The 24949-nt window shown below is 36.2% G+C and overlaps 1 protein-coding gene across 1 annotated transcript in view; it reads left to right on the forward strand.

Moving 5' to 3' along the window:
* The first annotated feature begins 1079 nt into the window (after positions 1-1079).
* PIG-Q (phosphatidylinositol glycan anchor biosynthesis class Q) overlaps positions 1080-24949 on the forward strand; it is a 28680-nt gene continuing 4810 nt past the window's right edge. The window contains exons 1-5 of the mRNA XM_081732080.1: positions 1080-1933; positions 5577-5712; positions 7259-7403; positions 12764-12956; positions 22675-22789. Of these exons, the coding sequence (XP_081588206.1) occupies positions 1169-1933; positions 5577-5712; positions 7259-7403; positions 12764-12956; positions 22675-22789 (1354 nt within the window). The 5' untranslated portion in view covers positions 1080-1168. The remainder of the gene's footprint in view (positions 1934-5576; positions 5713-7258; positions 7404-12763; positions 12957-22674; positions 22790-24949) is intronic.

Raw genomic sequence — 24949 nt, forward strand, 5'->3', positions numbered from 1 at the left:
CGCTTCCGATTGGCTGTTTGAACGGGCCAATGAGAGAGCAGATAGGGAGATGAATTGTGTATATATACTTGAGTAATTTTTTGTATTACTCAGTGTACGTCTGATGAGGATCTTGGCTAGAAGATCGAAACGTCACGTGTAAATGTGTTTTTATATTAAATAAGTGCAGTCTTGTTCAGCAGTGTGTTTATTTTTCTGATTTCATTCGCAAGACGTTGACTATGTTTGTGTGTCAACATCAACTGATATCAATAAACAAGAAAGAAACCAATACTTCAAACTGTTATCATTTGTTGTAGGCCTACATCTTTATGAAGTTGTTTTCCATAGAAGCATAGCCCTCTTTTCGAAATAGCTCCTTCCTGTCACAGAAGAGTCTACTTTAATCTTGTTTCGTGCTAGGATAAAAGAGAGAAATGCGGAATTTGTTTCGCGGTAATTTATTATTATTATTTGAGTTGAGCGAGAGTTAAGAAGCGAGATAAAACTAAGAGTTCTAACAAGGAGTGGTTTTCGGATCCACAATCTAATAGGGGTTACAGTCCGTGTCGGGAATCGATACCAAAGCTAGGAAAAAATCCTGTAACGTCGAGATCTTTTGTAGTAAAAGTGAGCTTCCTCATCACACAAAAAGCTTTAAGCATCTAGTTAATGTAATGCAATAGCAAAATACCTTGTCGATTGTTACAGCTTTTTTTTTTTTCTTAGCAAGGAACAAGTAATGTACAGCAACACAAATATCTTGTTAAGACCAGAAAATTGTATTGTGTTTCTTTGCCGAACACAACATTCGCTTCCGAACAATAAAGGAAAAACATGGTGTTCATTTTTAAAAAGTTCAGTGTTCTTGATTTTTTTTTTTAATATTGTGCCAGCATCTTTGTGATATTATCATGCATAAGTGTAAATAGTGGCTTCTTCGTTACGAGAATGAGTTCAACTGTACGTTATAGGCCCTCTAAAATGATATTTTGCAAAATTATTTATCACTAGGTGTTATAAATTGTATCTATTTTAGTTGGCGGGAAATTTTGCGTCTAATCGGGAAATTTAATAGTTTCGGACGGGAAATTCGCTGTTACAAAACTGGCATCACTGGTTTGAAGTGCAAATGAATAAATATTAAGTGAAATTGTGTTTCATTATAATTCGCTGGAATCATTTAAGAATGACAAATGTAACAGTAATTTTCCTTCCCAGTTGCTTGTTCAGAGAAACTGAGTGTTTTTTGAGTGGCGTTACTGAATATAATGAGGAGTCAGGAACGACGTTTTATGTTCTTGCCCTAGAGCCTTGTACTGAGCACCGGTATATTCATTACACGAAACCCTATATTTTAGGATATTATTCTATAAACGAGATACACTATAGGAGGGAACCTCAAGTGAATTCAGAAAACTGGATAACAGTTGGACTGGATGAAAATGAATTCGTATTAAGAGAATTAGTGATTAATACTATCGAACATAATATTTCAAGTGCAAGTCGTGTCACCTGTATTATATACGACAATGAAATATTTCCGAAGTCAGGGTTGTTAATACAGGACAGAACAAGCAGTGACATGTCTCTGAACTCTTGTCATTTTAGAACTTTAACAAGACTGTTACACGAATTTGCACAACCGAATCATCTTGAACGCACAAAAGGGAAACAAATGTTGCTATATTCTGTCTTATCTGGTACTAGCAAATTAATTACGTACACGAAACCTGCTTTGAAATATAGTACTCTCTGTTGTCATTTAGATGTCTTCTTACAGAGTGTTTGGTGGATGTTTAGTAATTGGAAGAGGTGTGGGGAGTCTCTCAAAATTGGGAATTGTATTACAGCGAAGGCCTTGGACATTGTTTGTGGAGTTTTACTCTTACAGTGGTTACTTACTTTAGTGACAATTCCTCATCTTTTAGATTTGTTACTAAGCACTGCTGAGGTAATTGTCAACACTTGGCATGTTCTTCTTTTTCTTTATTGTAGGCTTGGGATAGCATTTAGTATCTCTTCCAATCGCATCAACGGATGCGGAGCCGGTACTGTAACTTAAAGTGAGTTGTTGTAAACGACCTTGTTTATAAGTATATTCACCGTCGTTCACGCGCCTACTCCATATGGATGCACCCCTCTCTGCCGTTTGGAGCCCCTTGCTGCGCTCGTGTTCTGATAGATAGCATTCGTGCTTTTTAGTGGCCATCTAGCACAAGTTAGTCCGTGTTTCTTGTACTGTAGTTGATATGCCATACGTCCACACAGAATTTGTATGGTACTCAAGACTACATCACAGTTAGAAATGAAGAACCCTAATCACTACCAGAGACTCAGTGAGCCAGAGTCTCTACCAAGTGATTTGGGGGAGGAACTTTAAATAATACCCATAGGATTGAAATGAATTTTTAAATTAGATATTTGGCCCGTGGTCCCCAGAGTAGGTCAAGTATTCAGGTTGAAAAACGTAATTTTTTTTGTCTTTTATATGGAAATATATTGTCGTTGCTTTAGAAAGTGTTTCTTAAGAATTCCTCGGTGCACAATTTGCCGTTTTATGTGTGTACAGTATATTACGTCCGAAAGTATACCATAAAAAATAGTGTAGAAACACAAACCAAACAGTGCTAGTTGGCCAATAAAATATCACAAATGTTGTCTGACCGAGTTAGGCCAGGAGCGCAGCAGGGAGGCCCGTACAGCTGCAAGAGGGTGCGTCCGTAAGGAGCTGGCGCGTCAGCGATGGGTACGCACGTAAACGATGATGTTGCAAAAGTCACTAGGTTTATTTTTTGTAATATTACACCAATACAGTATAAATAATACCTTCTTTATCGACAACTTAGTGTCCTCGAGAAAGATACTTTTCACTGCCGACGTTTGCCAATGACATTTCACATTGTTCACATTTGAAAATGTAATTGTTTCTCCAGTTTTTATTTTCAGTGCTGGATAGATTCTAGAATAGATTACTTATTTATTTTTTATGTACCGTATATGGAAAATATACTCTTAAGTAGCAGAATAAAATTGAGTCGACAGTTGTTTCGCGTCTACCAGTGACATTCTCCTAACAGTGACAAAACAGTTCTGACACTGATGCACGTACCACTTGTAAAATTATGAAATAATGCGTTTTTTTTTTTTTTCGGAATATTAAAAGGCTTGGCAATTTTTTCTTTTAGGGAATTCATTCATTTTTGATTCGTTCAATGATTCCAGTTCCGATTCCAAAAGAACTGATTCCTTACAACAGTTCCTTAAATGTTCTGAGGAACCAGTTCCTGCTATACGGAATCAGGTTACGAAACATGGTAATTCCTACTGTAATTCTTGCTTTTCGAAGTAACGAAGAATTTATTACTATCCTAATTTCCACTCTTAGAATAGCCCTAAATTAACCGATCTTTCAGATATTCAGTATTGAATGTAAATGAAAATATTACACCACAAACGGCCATATTTCTCAATTCCACAAAGTTGTAGAAAACAATTCATAGAAACTTAAAACTACTCATTATATCTGAATTCAAGTCCTCCAAAGCCCCCAACATAACTACCACTATATGTAAAAATTTAAAAATATATTAAATAAAAATAACTACATACATAAAAGAAATATATAACAGTCCATTCAAAAATCCATAGGATGACACAGACATGACGTTACTAGACTTTTTTCCATATGATTTTATTTAATACTAACCTTCAAACGATACGTGTATACTGGTACATTTGACAGCAATCTGACTATTGATTCGTGAGTTATAGCTTTTTGTGTGAAGCAACTTGTGTTACTGCAAAAACAATGGACAAAAGTGAATTTCGAGTTTTAATAAAGCATTGCTTTTTGATGAAAAAAAAAAAAAAAAAAAAAAAAAAAAAAACTACAGTGGAAACCAAACAATGGCGTAATAAACATTATCCGAACTTCGCTCCATCGTGACAAATGGTAGAGAAATGGATTGCTGAATTTAAACGTGGTCGTACCAGCACAAATGATGCAGAGCGTAGTGGACGCCCAAATGAGGCTGTTATTCCAGAAAACATCTAAAAAAATCCACAAATTAGTTATGAGCGATCGCAAATTGAAGGTGCGCGAGCTAGCTGACATTGTAAAGATATCAGATAGTAGTGTTTTTTTTTTTTTTTTTTTTTTTTTAATCATTTTACACGAACATTTGGGTATGCGAAAGCTCTGTGCAAAGTGGGTGCTGCGTGAGCTCACAGTTGACCAAAAACAACGAATCGATGCTTCAGAGGAGTGTTTGGCGCTGTTGAACCGCAATAAAAGGGCATTCTATCATCGATATTTGACAATGGATAAAGCATAACTTCACTATTACACACCAGAATCCAAAAGACAGCTGAGTGGACAGCAGTCGACGAACCGAATCCAAAGCGAGCAAAGAGGCAACAGTCGGCCAGTAAGGCGATGGCGTCTGTATTTTGGGATGCGAACGAAATAATATTCATCGACTATCTCCAAAAAGGAACCACCATCAACAGCGACTATTACTGTGCACTTTTGGATCGATTGAAGGCTGAAATCGCAAAGAAACGGCCTCATTTGCAAAAGAAAAAAGTGTTGTTTCACCAAGACAATGCACCGTGTCACAAATCGATGAAGACGATGGCAAAATTGAATGAATTGGGCTTCGGATTTGTTACCCACCCACCATATTCTCCAGATTTAGCCCCCAGCGACTTTTTCCTGTTTTCAGATCTCAAGAGAATGCTTCCTGGAAAGAAATTTAAGTCCAACGATGAAGTCATCGCTGATACTGAGGCCTATTTTGACGAGAAAGAGAAATCGTACTATAAAAATGGTATCGAAAAGTTGGAAAATCGCTATACTCGTTGTATCGACCTCGAAGGCAACTATGTTGAATAGTGAAATTGAGTTTTGTCAAAATTTTGTTTTTTACTTACTTATCCTACGGACTTATTGAATGACCTGTTACAATTCAGCTGCATGCCTCTAAGTATTGCATATTTCTCACTGTTAGTCGTTCTCCATGAAAGGTGGAAAATTACATACTCTTTATCACACGAAATACGAGTCCTACTTACTTTCAGTATTCCTACACTGAAACAAAATTTGTAACTATTTTCTTTTGTGTCACAAACTTCACTTGACAATTTAAATACCGGTAATTTAAATTACGGAGAAATTCCTCTGAAAATAACCCATCGAATATGACATTCATGACTGAAAGTATTCTTCAAATCTCGAACACGGCATTTAACTGCACACCACATTTCACTATCAGCACACACACACCGTCCGACCAACGATTACTGCAAGGTGCAAGCAAGTTAACAGAAAAAGCAAAGAGTCACTCTGACGTAGCGACTGGAACTGATTCGTTCAAAAACCGGAACAAATTGAATCGAAATAATGAATGAAGAGCCTAAAGAAAATACTTGCCAAAGATTTGTTTTTGATTATGACTTATTCCTTCTTTGAGATTGGACTAGAACGTTTGCGCTGTATTTCAATATGTGTCTCCTTAATGAGAACGTCTTATGAATTGCTATTATATTAGTGAGGATTCGGTATGCTAACATGACTTTTTTTTTTCTTTCTTCAGGTGGTTGTTGATGCTCTCCAAGATCTACTGCATTGGCTTATGGGTATACCAGCTGGTTTGAAGTTGAATTTCGCTCTGAACACTATGCTGGGAAACTTTTTTATGTATCACATTAATTTGTGGTGGACTTTTCTAGGTTAGTTGCATATTGAATGCTATGTTGGTTTAGTTAATGTAAAATTAAATGTTTTGAACAAGTCGATGTTTGAACTTTGTGCTTCCTTACCTCACTCCGTCTATATAGATTACGAACTTGGTGTAAGTGTTTAAGATTTACTTTTTTATGAATTACTAGCGGAATACTCGTTCTTCGCACAGGGGCAATACGTTTCATTTTGAATATAAAGAGCTGAATTTGGATTTAAGCGGTATCGGAAGTATCACTGCTCGCCTCAGCGATCCCAAAAACTATGAATTCTACACTAATATCGGTCATTATTGATCATTTTTGAATCTCTTCCCTTCCCCATCCCGTAAGTTACACCGTCAAAGTGAAATGATTAAAAAGTATTCCAGGCCCGAATCTCATTTATGTTGAAAATTTGATGCGAGATTGGTCGGGTGGTTCGTGAGTTATTAGGTTACAAACATAGTGACTCCTTTCATTTTTATAATAGAGATTGCACCCACGCATTTCATAGCCTTGTGTGGAAATAATGGAATGTATCGCCTCAGCTAAGTTAGTTAAGTATGTTGAAAAGTGAAATGGAATGAATTCTTTCCGGTTAACGTCTCTCGATTATGCCTTTTAGGCTAAGCTTATGCTAGGCTAGGCTTATGCTTTTTAGGGAGACAGGTGATTAAGGCAAGTGAATGATGATGGAATAAATGGTGGAATGGGAATGTGAGTGGAAATTTGGAGAAACCATGAGGCACGATATTGTCCACCGTTAACTCACGTGGCCTGGAGTCAAATCGTGGATCCCTCGCGTCAGAGGTGATTGCTTTATAGCTGAGTCACTGCCCCCTTCTCCTTCACTCCAAATACAGTAAAGTAGATTACAACGATGGTAAGTTTATGTTGTCTTAAAAATGTGCTTTTTGGGTACCGTAACCTATTATCTCCTTTAAATAATACGTGTTATTAAGAGGAAATGTCTATGTATATTTGATCCGTGTACATATAACATCAACCTAAGACGAAATAAAGTAGTGGAACATTCACGTCTTAGCAATAAGCAACTCCTCGAAACCAATTTAAGTTAATAAAATAAACAAACCAAAAAGCAATTGGCGTAACGGCTCATTTATGAGCCTAAGCCTGCACCAGCGCCATCTGCTAGCGACCGGCTGAACTACGTCCAATCTAGCGGCGAGCACGTGGTCAGTCCCTAACAGGCGCATTAGGAGACTACTAGACGGAGTGAAAGTCACGTCTTGTTTTCACGTGACTCCCCAGTTTGCCTCACGACGCTGGATGGACGCCGAAAGTTGGGGACTCGAACCCGGGACCACGCTGGCATGAGTCCAATGCTGCAAACACTAGACTAAGGTTTTCCCCGATTTCAGTTAATAGAAACTAAGTATTATGTCAAAAGTTGCAGAGCAAAAGTTCAATATTACTACATTTTCGTATAATGTGATAATTGTATTAAAGGTACGGATTCCAAAGGATTCCTTAATATGTTTTGTTTGTTGCATGTAGTTATTTACAATATTGAATCCATTTTCTTGTTTTCCAGTCGTTGCGAAGCCTCTGCTTTACTTCACGCTTCAAGTATTCCACTTCTTTGGTTATTTGGGATTGAGTTTCCAAGTCTCCATTTTGGCTGACCTCTTAGCTTTAGTCAGTTTTCATGTGTATTGTGTCTACGTCTATGCAGCAAGGTTTGTATTTTTTTAATTGCTAATCTGAAGAGAAATGTTTACATATAAATATTATACAGGGTGGACAATTTATCTGGAACATCCGTCATAACGGAGAAACCAAAAGAAGGAGAAAAGCGAAACTTAGCATGAAGCAGTAAAAGGAGGGGGACATAGTTTTACGTATTAAACGCCACCACCCAGTAAACAGTATTGCCATCCCAGTATAAAGATATATTTTTTTTCAAATGACACTGCGTCAGATTATTACATACTTCAAATCAACATGCTAAATGAAAACTTAAAATACATTTATTATTCAGTGTTGCGAACTAAGGATGTTATATCACAAACATCCAAAGTTTGGAAGCCTCTATCACACATACAGCATAACAGATGTACAAGGCAATGCACATCGGATTACCTTAGCGTTGGATACTATGGTCATGGTATAACTTGTTTTGAATGATTATCAACGAAATTACAAGTGCTTGAAAATTTGAAATTTTTCGAAAGGTTTTATTTCAAAAAAAAAAAAAAAAATGCTTAGGTAAGTATCATATCTAGTTAGTTGTTTGGTTTGCAATGGATGTGTAAATTATTTTGCAATTTACAGTACTTCAATGTCTTAAAACCGTTCCGGAGATATGATAAACATTGCTGAAGTTTGCACCGCTGCTTAAATCATGTAATTGCGAGGACTTCCTGTAATTACATCTACTAAAAGTTATTCCTGCAAAGAGAAGGAAAACAACAATTAGTTTTAATACTAGCTGAACCTGCGCTCTCTACACAGCGCATCATTCGCATATGAGCATGAATTTCCTTGCCATTCCTCACAACATCTGTACATGTCCCTTTACAGACAAAAGTTAAAGACGTCGTGATAAAAATCGGCAAAGGATACTATAAAAGTGAGATATTTTTTCGATTATTTTTTTAATATCTCGGACCGTTTGCAAGATTTGACCCTACTTCCGGTTGAAGTTTCTAATTCATGTATGATAAGTGTATTCTTTCTTCTTGCATGCAGTATGTAATAAGTAAATACATTACATACACAATTAATTATAATGTCAGTTATATATATTGGGCAAAACACTCCAAAAATAAAGAGTCATCTTAGACTGGAGAAATGGTTATCCTTCCTTTTTCCATTATTATTTAGCCATGAAACAAACGCCTGACACATATACAACCCCAATATACAACTATGTGGTGTTGGAATTTATAATGCGTAGGATATGATGCTTTAGTTTTTTTTAATTTAATTTCAACACTTCCAGTGTACCAGTAAAAATGTAATAAAGAAATAATGGCCATGTTTTTTTTAAATATTCAATTAAAATTGGACAATCTACACAAAATTTGCAATCGATCAGTGAAAGCGTCATCTTTCTAGAGCCTGTAGTTTCCGAGATCTCATTGTCGAAAGGATTGGCCACAAACAAATAAACGTCCACAAAGATACAGTCTAAAAGAATCCCAAAGATGCAGCACAGTTCATTTCCATTAATTTTGGGGAAGGTTTATTGAAATACAAAGGCTTTGAGCAATAATTTTAAAACATAAACTTTATGAAAAAGATGTATTTAAGTAATTTATGTAAAGTACACACATTTAAAATGTTGGTCTCTTTTAAACGTGAAATCATAAATAACCGTAAATGAAAGATTTGACAACCAAAGTTATAGGTTGGAGCTGAGGCGCTTTAATTGCAATTGTAGCATTTTAATAGATAGATTGCCCAGAAATACGCCATTTTCAGCAATGTTCCGAAATTTATCATATCTCCGGAACGGTTTAAGATATCGAAGTGCTGTAAACGGCAATATGATATGTTTGTTAATTATAAACCACACAAGTAATTAGATATGATACTTACCTAGGCATGTTTTCGAAATAAAGCCTTTCAAAAAAATTCCAATTTTCCAGCCCTTGTAACTTCGTTGCTATTCATTCAGATCAAGTCATACCTTGCCCATGGTATCCAACGCTAAGGTACTTCTGATGTGGATTATCTTGTCCATGTCCGTTGTGCTGTATGTGTGATAGAGGCTTCCAAATTTTGGATGTTTATGATACTATAACATCCTTAGCTTGCAACACTGAATACTAAGTGTAGTATTTTAAGTTTTGCTTTAACATGTTGATTTGAAATATGTAATAAACTGACTTAGTGCCATTTGGAAAATATAACTTTATACTGGGATGGCAACACTGTTTACTGGGTGGTGTTGTTTAAAACGTAAACTGATGTCGCCCTCCTTATAGTTGCTTCGTGCAAAGTTTCACTTTTCTCCCTCTTTTTTCTCCGTTATCACAGATGTTCCAGATAAATTGTCCACCCTATATATATATATATATATAAAATTGAAAATATATAAGGCGTTCCCGGTATTTAGAACGAATTCAACAAAAGGTTCCTTGATCTGTTAGTTATTTTGAAATTTCTTTGGTTGTTATTTCTCTGGTACGTGGTGTCTTTGCTTCGAACTTTGGCCAGGTAACTTTTTGGTGGACAACATCGTGTCCATGTGAATTTTCTCGGGATACTCCCACATCCTCATTCCACCATTTTTCCATTATTCACTTGCCTTAATCATCTGTCTCCGTTAACTTAACAGGCGTAACGAAGGACATTAAACTGAAAGATTCCACTTCCTAGAGTATTGTTACTACGAGAGTCACTCGAAAATTTTTGCAGTACGTCTTTTCAACAAACTTTTGTTACATGTGTTCAAAGTAATTCCGCCCTGCAGCAATACACCTATTTACCCTGTCCTGCCATAAGTCAAAAATTCGGCGCCTTCTTGTCTTGGGAATGGTATTGAAAAAGTCTATGATTGATGCTTCGATTTCGTGTGAAAACGGCGTCTCTGCAAATGTTTTTTAAGGGTCTTCCTTAAGCCTAACTCCACTTTTTTTCAGTTTTAGTAAATAACTGTGAATTTATTCACTTGCTGTGAGGTTTGCTTTTTACACTTCTCCTGTTGTCTTTTATTATTGATACTTCTGATTTATTTTCCTGTTATATATTTGTGTTATCTTCTTTCAGCGTTTTAACAATTTCTATTTTATTATTATTATTGTTTTGTCTGTTTCTAGAACTTGTATATGAACTACACTTTTTTTTTTTAATACTTCGAATTCTTAATATGCAGCATATGCCGATCTTTGGCCTTATCATGACGGGATAAATAATCTCCCTGCTGACGTCTCATTAAACCATAATTTTTCATTCATTCGAATTCTACTTGTGTTTCCTCCCTTTTGTGAATTTACTAACTTATTTATTTATTTTTTGCTTGTATTTGTCATTTTTGTAACTTGCTAATTTTATCCGTGTCAAAGGTATGTTTCGTTTCCTTGTCTAAGTTTTCTTTCTGTAGAGAAATGAACTTGAACACTAGAAAGAACATGTTTCTTCCAACGTTAGTTGTTCTTGTATTAGAATGTTTCTTTTAAATTTTAAAAGTACAGTTTCAGGTTACTGTAGACTTCGTTGCATGCAAAAAGAAATAAAATTTGCATATTCATAGTAAAAATTTCTGCTGTCGATACAGACAAAGGTAATTAAAATAAAGAATGAGTTGTGATTATAGAAAGCATTATTAATAAACAATTATATGAATTGGTTATTTTATTTTATTTTTATTTTTTTTTTTTAAATCACAGTTTGGTTACATAACCTTAAATAACAAAACCATAGGAGTTGGTATGCTGTAAAAATAAGAATATGTTTTGTTTCCGAAAGTTAAGAGCATTCTTGTAAGTGCTATGAGGAAAGTACGAGGGAGAACCAAATCAAAATAGCAATTAATTTATTTCTACTATTTTACTGCAGTGAGAATGTTTGCTTTACATGATTTTTCTACATAGTCCCCTCCCAGTTCAATGCACCTGCGCCATTGAACAGAAAGTTGCCACGTGCGCCATTGATACTACGTAAGAAAAATTCTTTTGGTTGACGCTGTAGTCACTCGTGCACCGATGATTGGACGTCTACATCAGACTTGAACTTTTGCCCTCCAAAGTGCTTCTTTAATGGATCAAAGATGTGGAAAATCTGGCGAGTATAGCGGATGTGGGAGGCACGTGAAGCGTAGGTCGTCGATGGGTTTCATGGTTGCACGAGCAGAATGAGGACGGGCGTTATCATGTTGAGGCAAAACACCTGCACTCAACAATTCCCTTCGTTTTGTGCATATTGCTGGCTTCAAATGGTTCTTGAGAAGGACGTTGTAGATGGCACTGGTCACTGTGGTACTTGGGGGGCAGGTAGTGTTCCAAAATTGGACCATTCTTATTCTAGAACAAAGTCAACATGACTTTCCGTGCAAAGGGCTGACTGCGAAACTTCTTTGGTTTCGGCGAAGAAGAATGTCGCCATTCTTTACTTGCGCGTTTCATCTCTAGTTGAAAATGGTGCACCCAACTTTCATCCCCGGTGACAGTGTAAGCTAGAAAATCCTCACCCTCCTCTTCATAACGCCTCTTTTGACATGTATCAACCGTATGATCTTTCAGTTTCTGCTTCAGCTGTTAAGGAACCCACCTGGCGGACAGTTTTCTGTAGTGGAGTTCGTCATGCACTGTGTGTTGTACTGAACCGAACTTAATATTCAGCTAGGAAGTCATTTCAGTCAGAGTGACACGCCGGTTTCCCTGAATAAGCCGATCATCTGCGGTTATAGACTCCTCTGTCACAGCTCGATGAACCTGATCTGGACGGGGAGCATCAGTCAACAAAGTTGTACGTTCTGTGAATTTCTTGCACTATATGTAAACTTGCCATTGTGATAGACAGGCGTCTCATACTTCGTCTTCATTCTCCGATGAATATCAACTGGTTGCACACCTTCAGTCCATAAAAATCGAATAACTCTACTCTTTTCCTCCTTGGTGTAACTGCGTAATGGTGCTGTCATATTGAATCAGCTTTTACTGATCTCCAACTCCATCTACCGGCACTGCTTCCAACTACCAGCTCGGAGGACTGTGTGTAAATTTCCAAACGCTTAGGGAAAAAAAGATTAATGGCACTTTTGTGGTTTTCATTTGATTTTCCCTCGTAATAGAGAAAATAATCGTCAAAAGTATTTGCAGCAGAAGTTGTAACAAGTAGATGAGTTATTTGTTTAAAATGTGTTTTTGCGCGCTATGGCTTATCACTAACAGTAGGTTTCTTTTGTAATATTATTACAAAATTAATGTTTAATTCTTTTATAGAAATTGTTGGATATTTTGTTTGTGTATCCACAAACCTCATCAACAAATCAGAAATATTTGATACCTTTTAATTTCTTCAATTTTTTTCTGTATTTTTTGTTTTGTTTTGTTTCTTCGTTACTAATAGATTTTATCTCCCTGTATTACAGGTTGTACAATCTTCAAGTGTCCGGTTTAGTGGCATTATGGCGTCTTTTTCTAGGTAAAAAATGGAATCCATTACGCGGTCGAGTGGATTCGTGTCAGTATACCTCAGATCAACTGTTCGTCGGAACTTTGGCCTTTACAATCCTATTGTTCTTGTTGCCTACTACTCTCATGTACTACATCGTTTTTACAATGGTAAGTCCTTTAGAATCAAACAGAGCGAAAATGGGTGGGGAAAAAAAAAAAAAAAATCTTACTGAACTTGAAAGTTAGGGAGGCTCAGGGAAGTTAAAATGAGTCAGGGAAATGCTTCAAAATATGCCGGGAGAAGCGATATTGCTATATTTTACCAAAATAAATAAATAAAATAAATCCTGTAAAAGTCAGAATTCATAATGAAAACTGAATATGCAAAGGAAGCTGGCTTGTACAGTCCGCAGCAAAAATATCTGCAGCATGAGTATGTAAGTTTATTGTGAAACCACGAAGTCTTTTGCTCCAAAATAAGTGTTCAGGGGAGGACGCCGAGGTTTCTCCTGGCGTGATTCGTGCCAATTAGACTTTATTTTGATTCCCTGGGCTGTTAGATGTATTTTCACAATAAACTTACATGCTCATGTTGCAGGTTTTTTGCTGCGGACTGTACATTTAATATTAGTACTGTTATCTTTTGTAATCATAATTTCAAGTTGCGTTTACAGTTTCAGTACGAAAAAATGACCCAATTTATTTCTACCGAATTACTGCCTCGAGTTTTATTTAGACTGGAGATAGTAGAGCCAGATTAAAGGAGGGCTTAAGAGGGCTACAGCCAGGCCTCCAGATGAACATAGGCCTCCATTCTGATCAAAGTCTCAGCTGGCTACCTATAAAGAATCATGAAGATACAATTATCATAATATAAAATATGACCAAAAATATGAAACATATTTCCTCAACTTTCCTACTGTACTTTTACAGAAATGTATTAGGTGCAGTCAGCAGGAGCAACACTTTTTTCTAGCCGCAGACCTCCAGATGGTTTAATCCAGCCCTGGGAGATAGGTATTGCTTCCAGTTGCTTATTGGCTGCAGAAAGCTTCAGTTATTAGCTAAGTTTGTTGGTTGTAGATAATCAAAGGACATGACAAATTATTATTTATGTTTCTTTATATTCATGAGTGTATGGAAAATGCCGAAATATTAAATATATATCTTAGAGTAAAATTATTGTTTGATACTAGCGTTTTATTCTTTTCCAGGTACAGGAAAATTGACTCATAATAAGTACAAGGGCCGGAAAAGACCTCCCGTATTTGGAGAGGGCGCTGTGTGAGTTGTGGGGATACGGCGGTGGAGGGGGTACCGATCGATAGCGCTATAGTGTCATTTTCAGTAATCGCAATGGCGTGGGGCGGTGAGCATCGTGCGCTTGTTGTGGAGGGGTATATTCGTGATTGTGGCTGTTATTACTACTCACCGGACATTTCGCATTCGGTTCGGACGCTGACATGATTCTCTTCCGGGTAGAAAAACTTTCAAAATTGGGTATCTCTTTAGAGGAACAGGTTCTGCACTAAGAAAACAATCTGGTGGCCCATCTATTTAAGTGCTGAATGCTTTGGAGATTGCTGGACGGACGCTCTCACACGCGCCATATTTTCCATCATTGTTATGGTTCGAGGTCAGCTGATATCCAAACTAGGGATGGGCAAAACCGGTTTTTAAAAACCGGAAACCGGTTTCTAGAAAAAACGAAATCCGAAAAAACAACATTTCGTTTTTTCCAAAACCGATTCGGTTTTTTCCAAACGGTTTTCTCCAATATTATTTCTGTGGAAATGGAATTGGTTTCTGGAGAACAACGAAACACTGTTCTGATCAGAAATAAAAAGTTTTGGAAAAACTGAAACCGGTTTTGCACAAAGTCGAAACCGGATTCGGTGAAAAACAGAACTGGTTTTGGAGAAAACCAGAATCGGTTTCGGAGAAAACCCGTTTTTTAAATTTCAAAAACAGTTTTCGGTTTTCCTAAAAACCGGGAACCGAAAAAACCTGTTTTTGTGCCCACCACTAATTCAAACTTGAATAGTTTTCCTATCCGGAACAGAATCATGTTGGCCAAGTCCGAACCGGCGAAATGCTCGCTGAATAGTAATCACCGAATATACTCCTTCACAACAAACACACGATGCTCACCGCGTCACGCCATTGTAACTACAGAAAATGGCACGCATACTGCTATCGATCGAAATATTCCGATTAAAATCGCCATATTCCCACCACAACTCACACAGCGCCCTCTCCAAATACAAGAAATGTTTTTACCGGACCCTGTATTTACAAGAAAATAAGGTTGCACTATGTTAGAAAATACAAACAAGAGTGTTAGATGGCTGTGGGGGTGGTGGAGGCCTATTTAAAAAAAAAATGGATTTCTAAACATAACAATAAATTACAGTGTTTGTGATGTCACGTGTCAGAGAAAATTTGCTTAATTCAGTGATGGAAATTCAGGAAAATTAATATTAGACTTTCAGGGAGAACCATTATGAAAAGCTTGTAGGTTCATCACCACAGAAATACAAAAGTTCGCGAACGTATCAAATCCAATTATGATTGTTCCAAATCGCTTTCCTAAAATCCTCCATTATACGAGGGGAAAGTCAAAAACTATCAGTAGTTTCGCCACGTCTTTCTTTAGGTTATGTGCACTGACTTCTGCCTTTGCATGTTATAAAGTTATACTGTTGTGGTAATGACACAAAAATTTGATTTCAGTTACTCCTTTTTCTTCTTTCTTTTATTGCACAGATAACGTCCGTTCCGCTAGTAGTGTGCTTGCAACTCTATCCATCACGACTCTGGAACTCACTAAAGAAATAATAAACACTTCTGACCAGAGTATATACACTTGTTTATTAAAAACTAAATTCCAGTGTAACAGTTTCGACAACGTAACGTTGTCTTCATCAGACACTAACTGAAAGAGATATGGGAGGGTAATTAAGTCAGGGCAGGTGGCCGAAAGATGACGCCCGGGGAAGTCCGACCCAGGTGGCTTCCCATGCACACAAGGACTTTCACTTTTAGTATAAATAACTGCGCTCTAAGATATCTCTTTCAGTTAGTGTCTGATGAAGACAACGTTACGTTGTTGAAACTGTTACACTGGAATTTAGTTTTTAATAAACAAGTGTATATACTCTGGTCAGAAGTGTTTATTATTTCTTTAGTAGTGTGCTTCTTCGACAAATAAAACTATTATTCGTTGCAAAAAACCTGACAATAAGCGTAAACATTGCTTTGCTATGAATTGAATGTTTCCAAACCTTGAATATTAGTATTCAGTTTCAATTCAATTTATTAAGACTTAGTTGAGACTCATCTTCCAGTCGGTCTAACACAAAATTACCTCATTGACAATAACATAATCGACAGTGTTGTCGATAGGGGTGCTAGATTGAAGTGGAAGTAAGCCAGGAGATTTATGTATTTTGATACAAATTTGAAACGGAACGTTTCTGCGTGTTATTATTACCACCGTCACTTTCAGCACTTATAGCAGTAGCACAGCCGATACTACGAACTAAGTGTACGAGGTACGATCAAAAAATACGGTGAATAATTTTATTAGAAACAAAATAGTAATCTTACACGGAACTTGATTTAATCTCCTATTGGCTAGCAATGCACTTATCCTATCGTTGAATCCATGACTAGAAGCATATCTGGAAGGCTTGTTTTGGAAAGGCGTTCAACTGCTCTGTCGTGGCCTTCTCAATGTTGGAATGGTGTCGAAACAATTTTCTTTAAACACGGTTTTAATTTTTGGGAAGAGATAGAAGTTGTATGGTATTATATCTGGAGAGCACAGCGAATGTGGACAACAGGAATATTTGTTCGGCCAGAAACTCGTGGATCAAAAGCAAAGTGGAACACGGCGCCTTTTCGTGGTGAAGAAGGAAGCCATTTGCCCATTTAACCGGCGGTTAAAATGCTTTTCACGAACCCAGACGAGATGTTTAGTTCTTCGGAAAGCTCTCAAATAGTCATTCGCCTGTTTGAACAAATCATTTGTGCCACGTTTTCATCTGTTTTTGACGTTGAAGAACATCTCGATCGTTGCTCGTTTTCAGTCGCTTTTTGAATCGCTCATACCATTCCGAAACAGTCTTCAATGCTATTTGAAATTTGTAATAGGGACCGCTTCATCGCTGTACACTGATTTTGACATTTTGTGAGCTTCTTTGAAATTTTTTTGCAGCTTAGAACAAAACTTAATGTTGGAGCGTGACAAACACTCCTAACACGTTCTCACTCTTCTGCCTCTAGAAGTCAGCTAACATGTCACAACTCATTCAAACTCGACACTGACTGTAATAAAGGTTTAGGCTACTGGGCTTACTAGTTGAAATGGATACAACGTCGGTAGATGGCACTGTGCAACTACATTCACCGTTCTGTTTGATTATACCTTGTATACTGTACTGAATAAGAAGAAAATAACACAAAACATTAGAAATTATAGATTGCTACCACATTATTGATATTTTCGGAGCTTCTAGCTGCATTAAGAAAAGTCCTTTTTCGGCACTGTCTTGTAGAAATCCTATCAGACCGTTTGCAAGTTCATATGAACATAAATTTCAACGATCCCATGTAAATCTTGATGGAGAATTGAAGAAGATAACACAGTTGTGTTCATAAAATCGTTCTCTTGTCGTTTTTTTTCTATCAGCTAAACATTGAGCTTTCATTATACTGAACACTCGTTCGACATAGGCATTATTGACTGGCATATCGAGAAGACACTGCATTATTTTGAAAAGGTTTGGTCTAGTTTCTTGAAAAATGCATCCCGTAATTAGAACAGTAATTATTTTCCTTCCTGCCACATGTTGAGATGTGTATTACAGATCTCAAAACTCATTGTACACTTTGTTTCCATCGATACTCATTTCAAGTTTTATTCGCATTTCTGTCAAATCATTAAACGAAAACCGCGATAATACAGATGCAACAATCTTAACTTTTTTGGAAAAGAGAAAAATGTGGACGTGAACATGCAGAAACTGAGGGAAGCACACGATTTCCTAGATAACTTCTAGGGAAATAAGATGTAAACAGGTGGAATTTTTTTGAGAATCATTATGACGACTTAATTGTAACTGAAATTATTTTTCTTTTTGGAATTAATGTAATTGTTAAAATAATATTATTTAAATAAAATATTAATATTATTTAAATAAAATAATATTATTTAAATATTAAATAAAATAATAATATTATTTAAAAAGCTTCAAATTCGTCGAGACGTAGATGAGTTGAGTATTAATATTGTTTAAACGTTGTTTATAATACGATGTTTTATTATAGTTAAACTTGTAATAACCTAATGTATAATATTTACTATACATTAAATGAGATGCAACAATGAAAAGAATTTAAATCTAGCCTTTTCTTACAATATATATATATATATATATATATATATATATATATATATATATATATATATATAATCCTTGTAAATTACTAAGAAAATGTAAGAAAAACGATAATCCAGTTAATGAAAGAAAAAAAATGTTTTGGAATTCGATACACGTGTGTGGGGTGAAGTGAAGGACAAACTTAAACGTCCTTTTGAGACCGTAGGTTACGTATTTCTGGACAGAATTGTTACAGACAAGAAACTTGGGTCTGGACTCACTATCAGCAATCTGAAACGAGGAGACCAAACAAGGAATACGCCATAGCTCGTTGACAAAACCAGAAATATTTTGCATCCAATTATCAGCAGAAAAAGTCATCCTCACTATCTTCTGGGAGAAAAATAGGGTAATTTCAGAACGTCACATAGAGAAGGAAGCATCAGTGGCTAGCATTTTGTGTGCAGATTTGCTCCAGTATCAACTTTGTTGTGCAATCAGAAGTAAACGACAAGGACCTCTGACCTCACGTATTCTGTTACTCCATGACAACACCTGATCTCATATTGCTCGTTTAACGGTGTCCATAATCTAGAATATCAAATCCTATCGTGACACACACTCGGCCCTCTTTAGATCCCGCTGGTACTGATTTCATATTTTGGGACTGTTCAAAGAGATGAGAAGCAAGCATTTCCTAATTGATGAGATGAAAACCGTGGTACATGAGTTGCTGCAGTCACAAGTACTCATACTTTTCTCACGAGGATGTGCATTGTCTTGCCCGTCTTATTTGCGTTATTACTGTTGTAGAGACCTCAAACATTTGAACGTTTGTGATACAGCTAGTCCTTAGTTTTCAACGGTCAACAAGAAGTGTGGTTTTTGATGTTTTTGTTTAATATCTAGATTTGAAATTTATAATAGGGACCGCGGTGTCTCAGTGGTAGAATGTTCACATTTGGTGCCTGGGGTCCTTGGTTCGATCCCAGCTCGCGCCAAGTGAACTTTGTGGTGGACAAACACCATGTGCGTGGGTTTTCTTGGGGTTCTCCCGCTTCCTCCCACTTTCTTTATTCCACCATTTCATTCATGTTTATCATCACAGTCTCCTTTAGTCTAACTGGCATAACCGTGAGACGTAAAACCTAAAGATTTCATTTCATTGAAATTTGTAATAACTTGACGTAGTGAAATTTGAAAAACAAAACTTTTTTGTTAGGTTAACAACAATGTTAATCTGGTGGTATTGCAGAGTATGTCAGTGTCCCCTGCCAGTTTTTGCGTGCTGCAAATTTTCAGCATTTTTTGGCTTATAGTTCAAAAGTTATAAGAGCGTTTCAATATAAAATGGTTAACTCTGTTGTAGATACCATTCAAGTCCTCGTATGGAGACACAAATTGCACTATGTGACAACGTCGCAAATAAGGAATCATAGATTAATCTACCAATCTATCAAATAGTTACATCAATTCTTTCCAGATGGCAGCTAAAGTCGTTATTGATTGATACTAGCATCACTTACTAGTGTAGCAATCGATTCAACTGCTTGTTGTGTTCGTAGAGTAATGCTAATGACTCCAAGTTAATATGCAACGTTGCCACATTGTGAACTTTTGATTCCCCATAGCGGCTGAAGGAAGCCCCGGAGGGAATACCATCATAACATTTTTGCTTTATTTTGACTTGTAGAATAGTACTCTGTGGTTCATGGGCGCCATTTTTAGAACATCCGATATATATATATATATATATATATATATATATATATATATATATATATATATATATATATATATATATATATATATATATATATATATATACAGTGAAACCCCTGAATAACGGACACCAATGGGACAAGAATTTTTGTCCGTTACAGAGAGGTTACAAAAATTTAATTTTTCACAACGGTAATTATATGCAGTAATATACAGTAAATACATTATGTATGAGCGTAAATACGTAAAATTCAATATGATACTAGTGTCTTTAGTACGTATTTGAATTACTGGGAGGGGTGAAGGTGAGATTCATTTCTGTTAAATAATATTATTGCTGGTTGATGTGTTAATATATTTGTATACTGCAAAAGATTCATGTGAGGGAAAGTGGGGAGGGTTCATTTATTTCAAATTCTCAGAACCTTCTCAAAAGATGTGTTAGGAACCAAATAACCGCCTAAACTCCTTTGTTTAGCGAAAAAGCTATACTTTTTCCTCTACAGGGGTAACAAAACTCATTAGCAAATGTCCTCTGAGAGTCCTCAGTAGAAATATGTGTGTGAGTATGTGTGTTTTTGCATTGGCGCTGTATATTCGTTGACGGAATCGATGAAAAGATAAGTTATTGGGAGTGTATATGTTTATTGACCTAAAAGGAAGCCGGTAAAACTCCAACCCAGACTTGTTCTAGTATCATAAATAAAAGAAAAATGTTGCTTTAAAAAAAAGTACGAGAGGAAACATTCCTCGTTGAGAATGTTATTGTAAAACAATCAATGTTCGTTTTGTTACCTATGAAATTGTCGGGAAAGATGCAAGGCCCAGAAAAAAAAAAAAAGGACTAATAGGAAAGGGAAGATCTTTCGCATAGAATTCTTGGTCATACAACTGACCCTATATGAGTGTTATGCTTCTAGGATTTCCAGAAGAAAACAGTTCGTTGCGGGCAGACAAAAAGAGAAGAATTTCAAGTTCAGCTTGAAGCTGTTCTGTTTGGTGGTTCACCAGGTGTAGACTCATGATAGATACACTTGTGGAAAAAATAATTTTCTGTCTACTGTAATATATCGTAGAACCGAAAATAATTCCTGTCCGTTATTTTATTTATTTATTTCGGAAAAACAACAGGCAAATGCCTAATTACAGTCTTCCCTTATTGTAAAGTGTATTTAATACACTGTAAAATACATATATAATATCATACTAATATGACCTCAATTCTATTGTAATACACTCTAAAATACACATATAATATATAATAAAAAAATAATATGAAAGCACAATATATGTTAAAATACAAATAGCACGATATATAGGATACAACAAATTTATGTAGAATGAAAATTTTGTTTGTAACTAAAAATATCTATATCTGGGTGTTCTTGTGACATCTTATTGTACAATATACACATTTTTCTGATAGGCGATACATCTAATGCATTAGTCCTTTGCGCTGAAAGATGGAATATGTCATTATGGGGTCTAGTTGCTCTATGTGGGACGCGAATTTTGATTTCTGATAACAAATATTCTGAATCTATTGCACCATGAATTATTTTATGTAAGAAAGATAATATGAAATGACTTCTTCTGCTTTCAAGAGATTGTAATGAATATTTGTTTCGAAGACCTTCGTAGTTCTCAAATTTTGGATATATACCTGTTTCTTTGTATGTCAAAAAGCGCACAAATTTATTTTGAATGTTTACGATTTTATTTATATATTTCTTACTATTAGAACCCCATATTATCGCTGCATATTCCACCTTAGACCGTACATAGGCAGTGTATAATGTTTTGAGAGCATTAGTATTATAAAAATCACCTCCTAATCTCATCACAAAGCCAAGATTCCTAAAGGCCTCACCAATTACTCTGTTGACATGAATATCGAATGATAGGTTTGACTGCAGAGTGACTCCAAGATCAGTAGCATAATCCACTCTCTCAATTGGCGTTTGATTAATAGTATACACATTGCGTACATAGTTTATTTTCCTGGTGTATGATACTACTTTTTTAATAGCATTCTCCACATTTTTGATATCTATAAAGTTAATGTTTAATTTGTCCAGGATTTCCGAATTATTGTGTTGCTCCATAGGAATAAGATTGTAGCTCGATTTATTGTGTGTCACTTGAAAATTTGTCATAAACGCCTTTGCAATATCAGCATCGTATGAAGAGGTTATTGAAACGTTTGGGGGAAAAAAAAGGACTGTCCGCGTCCGTATGTGAGAGTGTCCGTAAAAGGGAGGGTTTTGTTCCGTAAGAGAACGTATATTTTTTGCCGGGACATAAAAATCTGTCTGTATTGTAGAGGTGTCCGTTAAGGGAGGTTTCACTGTATATATATATATATATATATATATATATATATATATATATATATATATATATATATATATATATATATATATATATATATATATATATATATATATATATAATTATTTTAGCATTTTAGTAACCTCTGTTTGAATTTTTGAAAATATTGTAGAACATATGATCTGCATTTCTTTAGAACTTATTTGGTATATCTAATGTATGGCATGTGTCAGGCATTAGCCTTATTGTGATGGGAGCAAATAACGTCATTGCTCATGTCGCCAGTAAACCACTTGCTTGAAAGAAATATTGGGTTTCTAGTTCTGATTTTTCGTAGTTTTGAAGCATATTAGATGAAAATTTTTAAATCTTTATTATAAGTGGTCTCCTTGCGCAGCAGCTGTCAATATTTCATGTGTTAAAAGTAATTTTTTTCTCTTTTGTTTCAGCTGAGATTGGCTGTAGTGGCATTCGGAGGTCTTCTGACACGATTACGATATTTAATCCAAGTGCTTCCAATATTTGTAACATTTCTCTGGTTGACTGGTTCTCCTTATGCCGCCAGTAAGTATTTAATGATATGAATTTGTCCTTTTCACACGATGCAAGACATCGCGATGTCTGCAAGAAAGAAACATGAAAGACTTGATTTCTGAAGTAAAAGATGTAAATATTCTAAACTTTAGTGGATGAGTCTAGCTCTGTCATCCATGCAGCTAATTCTGTTAATACACTGGGTGCCCACGGAACTGCGACCACTTATCTAATACTTTGTTGCTCCACCTTTTGCTCAGAGAACGGCCTGGATACGGCGTGGCATGGATTCTGGTAGTTGCTGTTATGTTTCCACGGGGATCTGACACAATATATTCTTGATGGCATCCCACAATGAGCCCATAGGTGTTGGTGCAGGAGTCGTGATGCAAAAACCTCGTTCCACAACATCCCATAAATGTTCTATAGGATTAACATCTAGTGAGTTAGGAGGCCAATTCATATGCTACAGCTCCGTGGAATATTCCTTAAGCCAAACAAGTACAGTCCTGGCTTGGTGGCACGATGCATTGTCGCCCTGGAAAGTACCGTCTTTGTATGGGTAGAAGCGGTGCATTATAGGGTGTACTTGATTCTCTAACACATGCAGATACACAACAGATGTCTCCTGTGGTCCATGCACACTAACGGTCCCAGTACGCACCATGCACGAGGGGTCCATGACTTCGTGCTGTTGGCGTCACACTGCTGTTGGCGCCACACATGCACACGTCTGTCCTAGAGGAGTAGCACAAACCGTGATTTATCGCACCAAGACACCTTTTTCAAATCATCCACGTTCCAATTAGCGTGTTTCTATGCCCAAGTGCGATGAAGTCGGCGGTGACAAGTGTGGAGTGGGTCCATTGGTGTGAAAATTCATGCGTGCCAGTGTACGCCGTATAGTTGCGTGGGATATGGATGTTGTGAATCCACCATTGTATTGGTCACGTAATTCTCGGACACTGATGGTTCGTTTGGCTGTCACGAGCTGTTTGACGCTACGCTTGCTCCACGTTTTGAACTTCCGTACGCCCCTGTAATTCCGTCTCGTAGAGACCGTTACTCCATTTTCTTCCCACTTCTTGTACACCTTCACTACACAGGAATGGGTGCATCCGACAAGTATTGCTATCTGGGTTATTAATGCACGTATTACTCGGGTACTCACAATCGTGCCCTATTGGAATGCGGATAAATTCTGTCCATCTCCCATTATAATAGTGTGCTGTATGCCAACATGTAACCTTGAGTGTGTTCTTTCTCTGCAATATTGCCAGTCGGGATGGTCATGTAATCAGCTCGGTTGCTGCCCGCACATCCTTGTGTAGAAGAGTGGTCCGCAATTCAGTTAGCACTCAGTGTAAAAAGAGAATTAAAGGCTTATTGCTTGTTTAGGAAGTATATATTGTCATCTATAATTTGATTATATATATTTGTATTCCATCATTTCTTTCACAATAATTCGCTTTCATTGATCATCCACCGTTTTTAACCTAAAAGGTATTACCATGGGACGTAAAATTAAAGATTTAATTTTCATTTCTATTTGGCTACTGTGAAGAAAGTTGCATCTGTGTTACATGAAGCTACACCATTTTCTTTCTCTTATGAAAAACTAGTTGGAATTGGATTTTACATCTCAGTTCTCATTGCACTAAATGAACACGAAAAGCATACACGAAATAGTACAGAATGAAAGACCCCCTTTCTTATGTGTATTGCAACGAAAAGTACACTTATATTTATCCAGGTTTAATAGTACTAATACTACTTACTCATAACGATGAAAAAAAAAAAAAATCAAAATCAAAGCGTTATCAGCAAGTAAAATGTTTCATACTACATATCCAAAAGCGCAAAATCTGCGAACGGTTTCGAGGTACTTCTCATCTCTTCCTCACAGTATTTAAAGAAAATTTGTTGCATTATAAAAAAAAATAATAAATAAATAAATAAATAAAAATAAAAATAAGTAAATAAATAAATAAATAATATGAAATTCTCTTGCTTGTCCATCTCTAAGAGTAAAAGTGATGGAATAAGTTTAAAATTCGAGAGCAAGATTCTGATAATGAAAAATCCTTGGTATGTACTTTTATGTGAAATCATAAATAACAGCCACTCGTAATACATTGTTTTCATGTTTATGCAAATTACCTTGTTATTTCATAAATATTCTCAGAGATT

The sequence above is a fragment of the Thermobia domestica genome, chromosome 11 (assembly GCF_964235325.1).
Source record: "Thermobia domestica chromosome 11, izTheDome1.hap1.1, whole genome shotgun sequence".
In the NCBI taxonomy this organism is placed as follows: Eukaryota; Metazoa; Arthropoda; class Insecta; order Zygentoma; family Lepismatidae; genus Thermobia; species Thermobia domestica.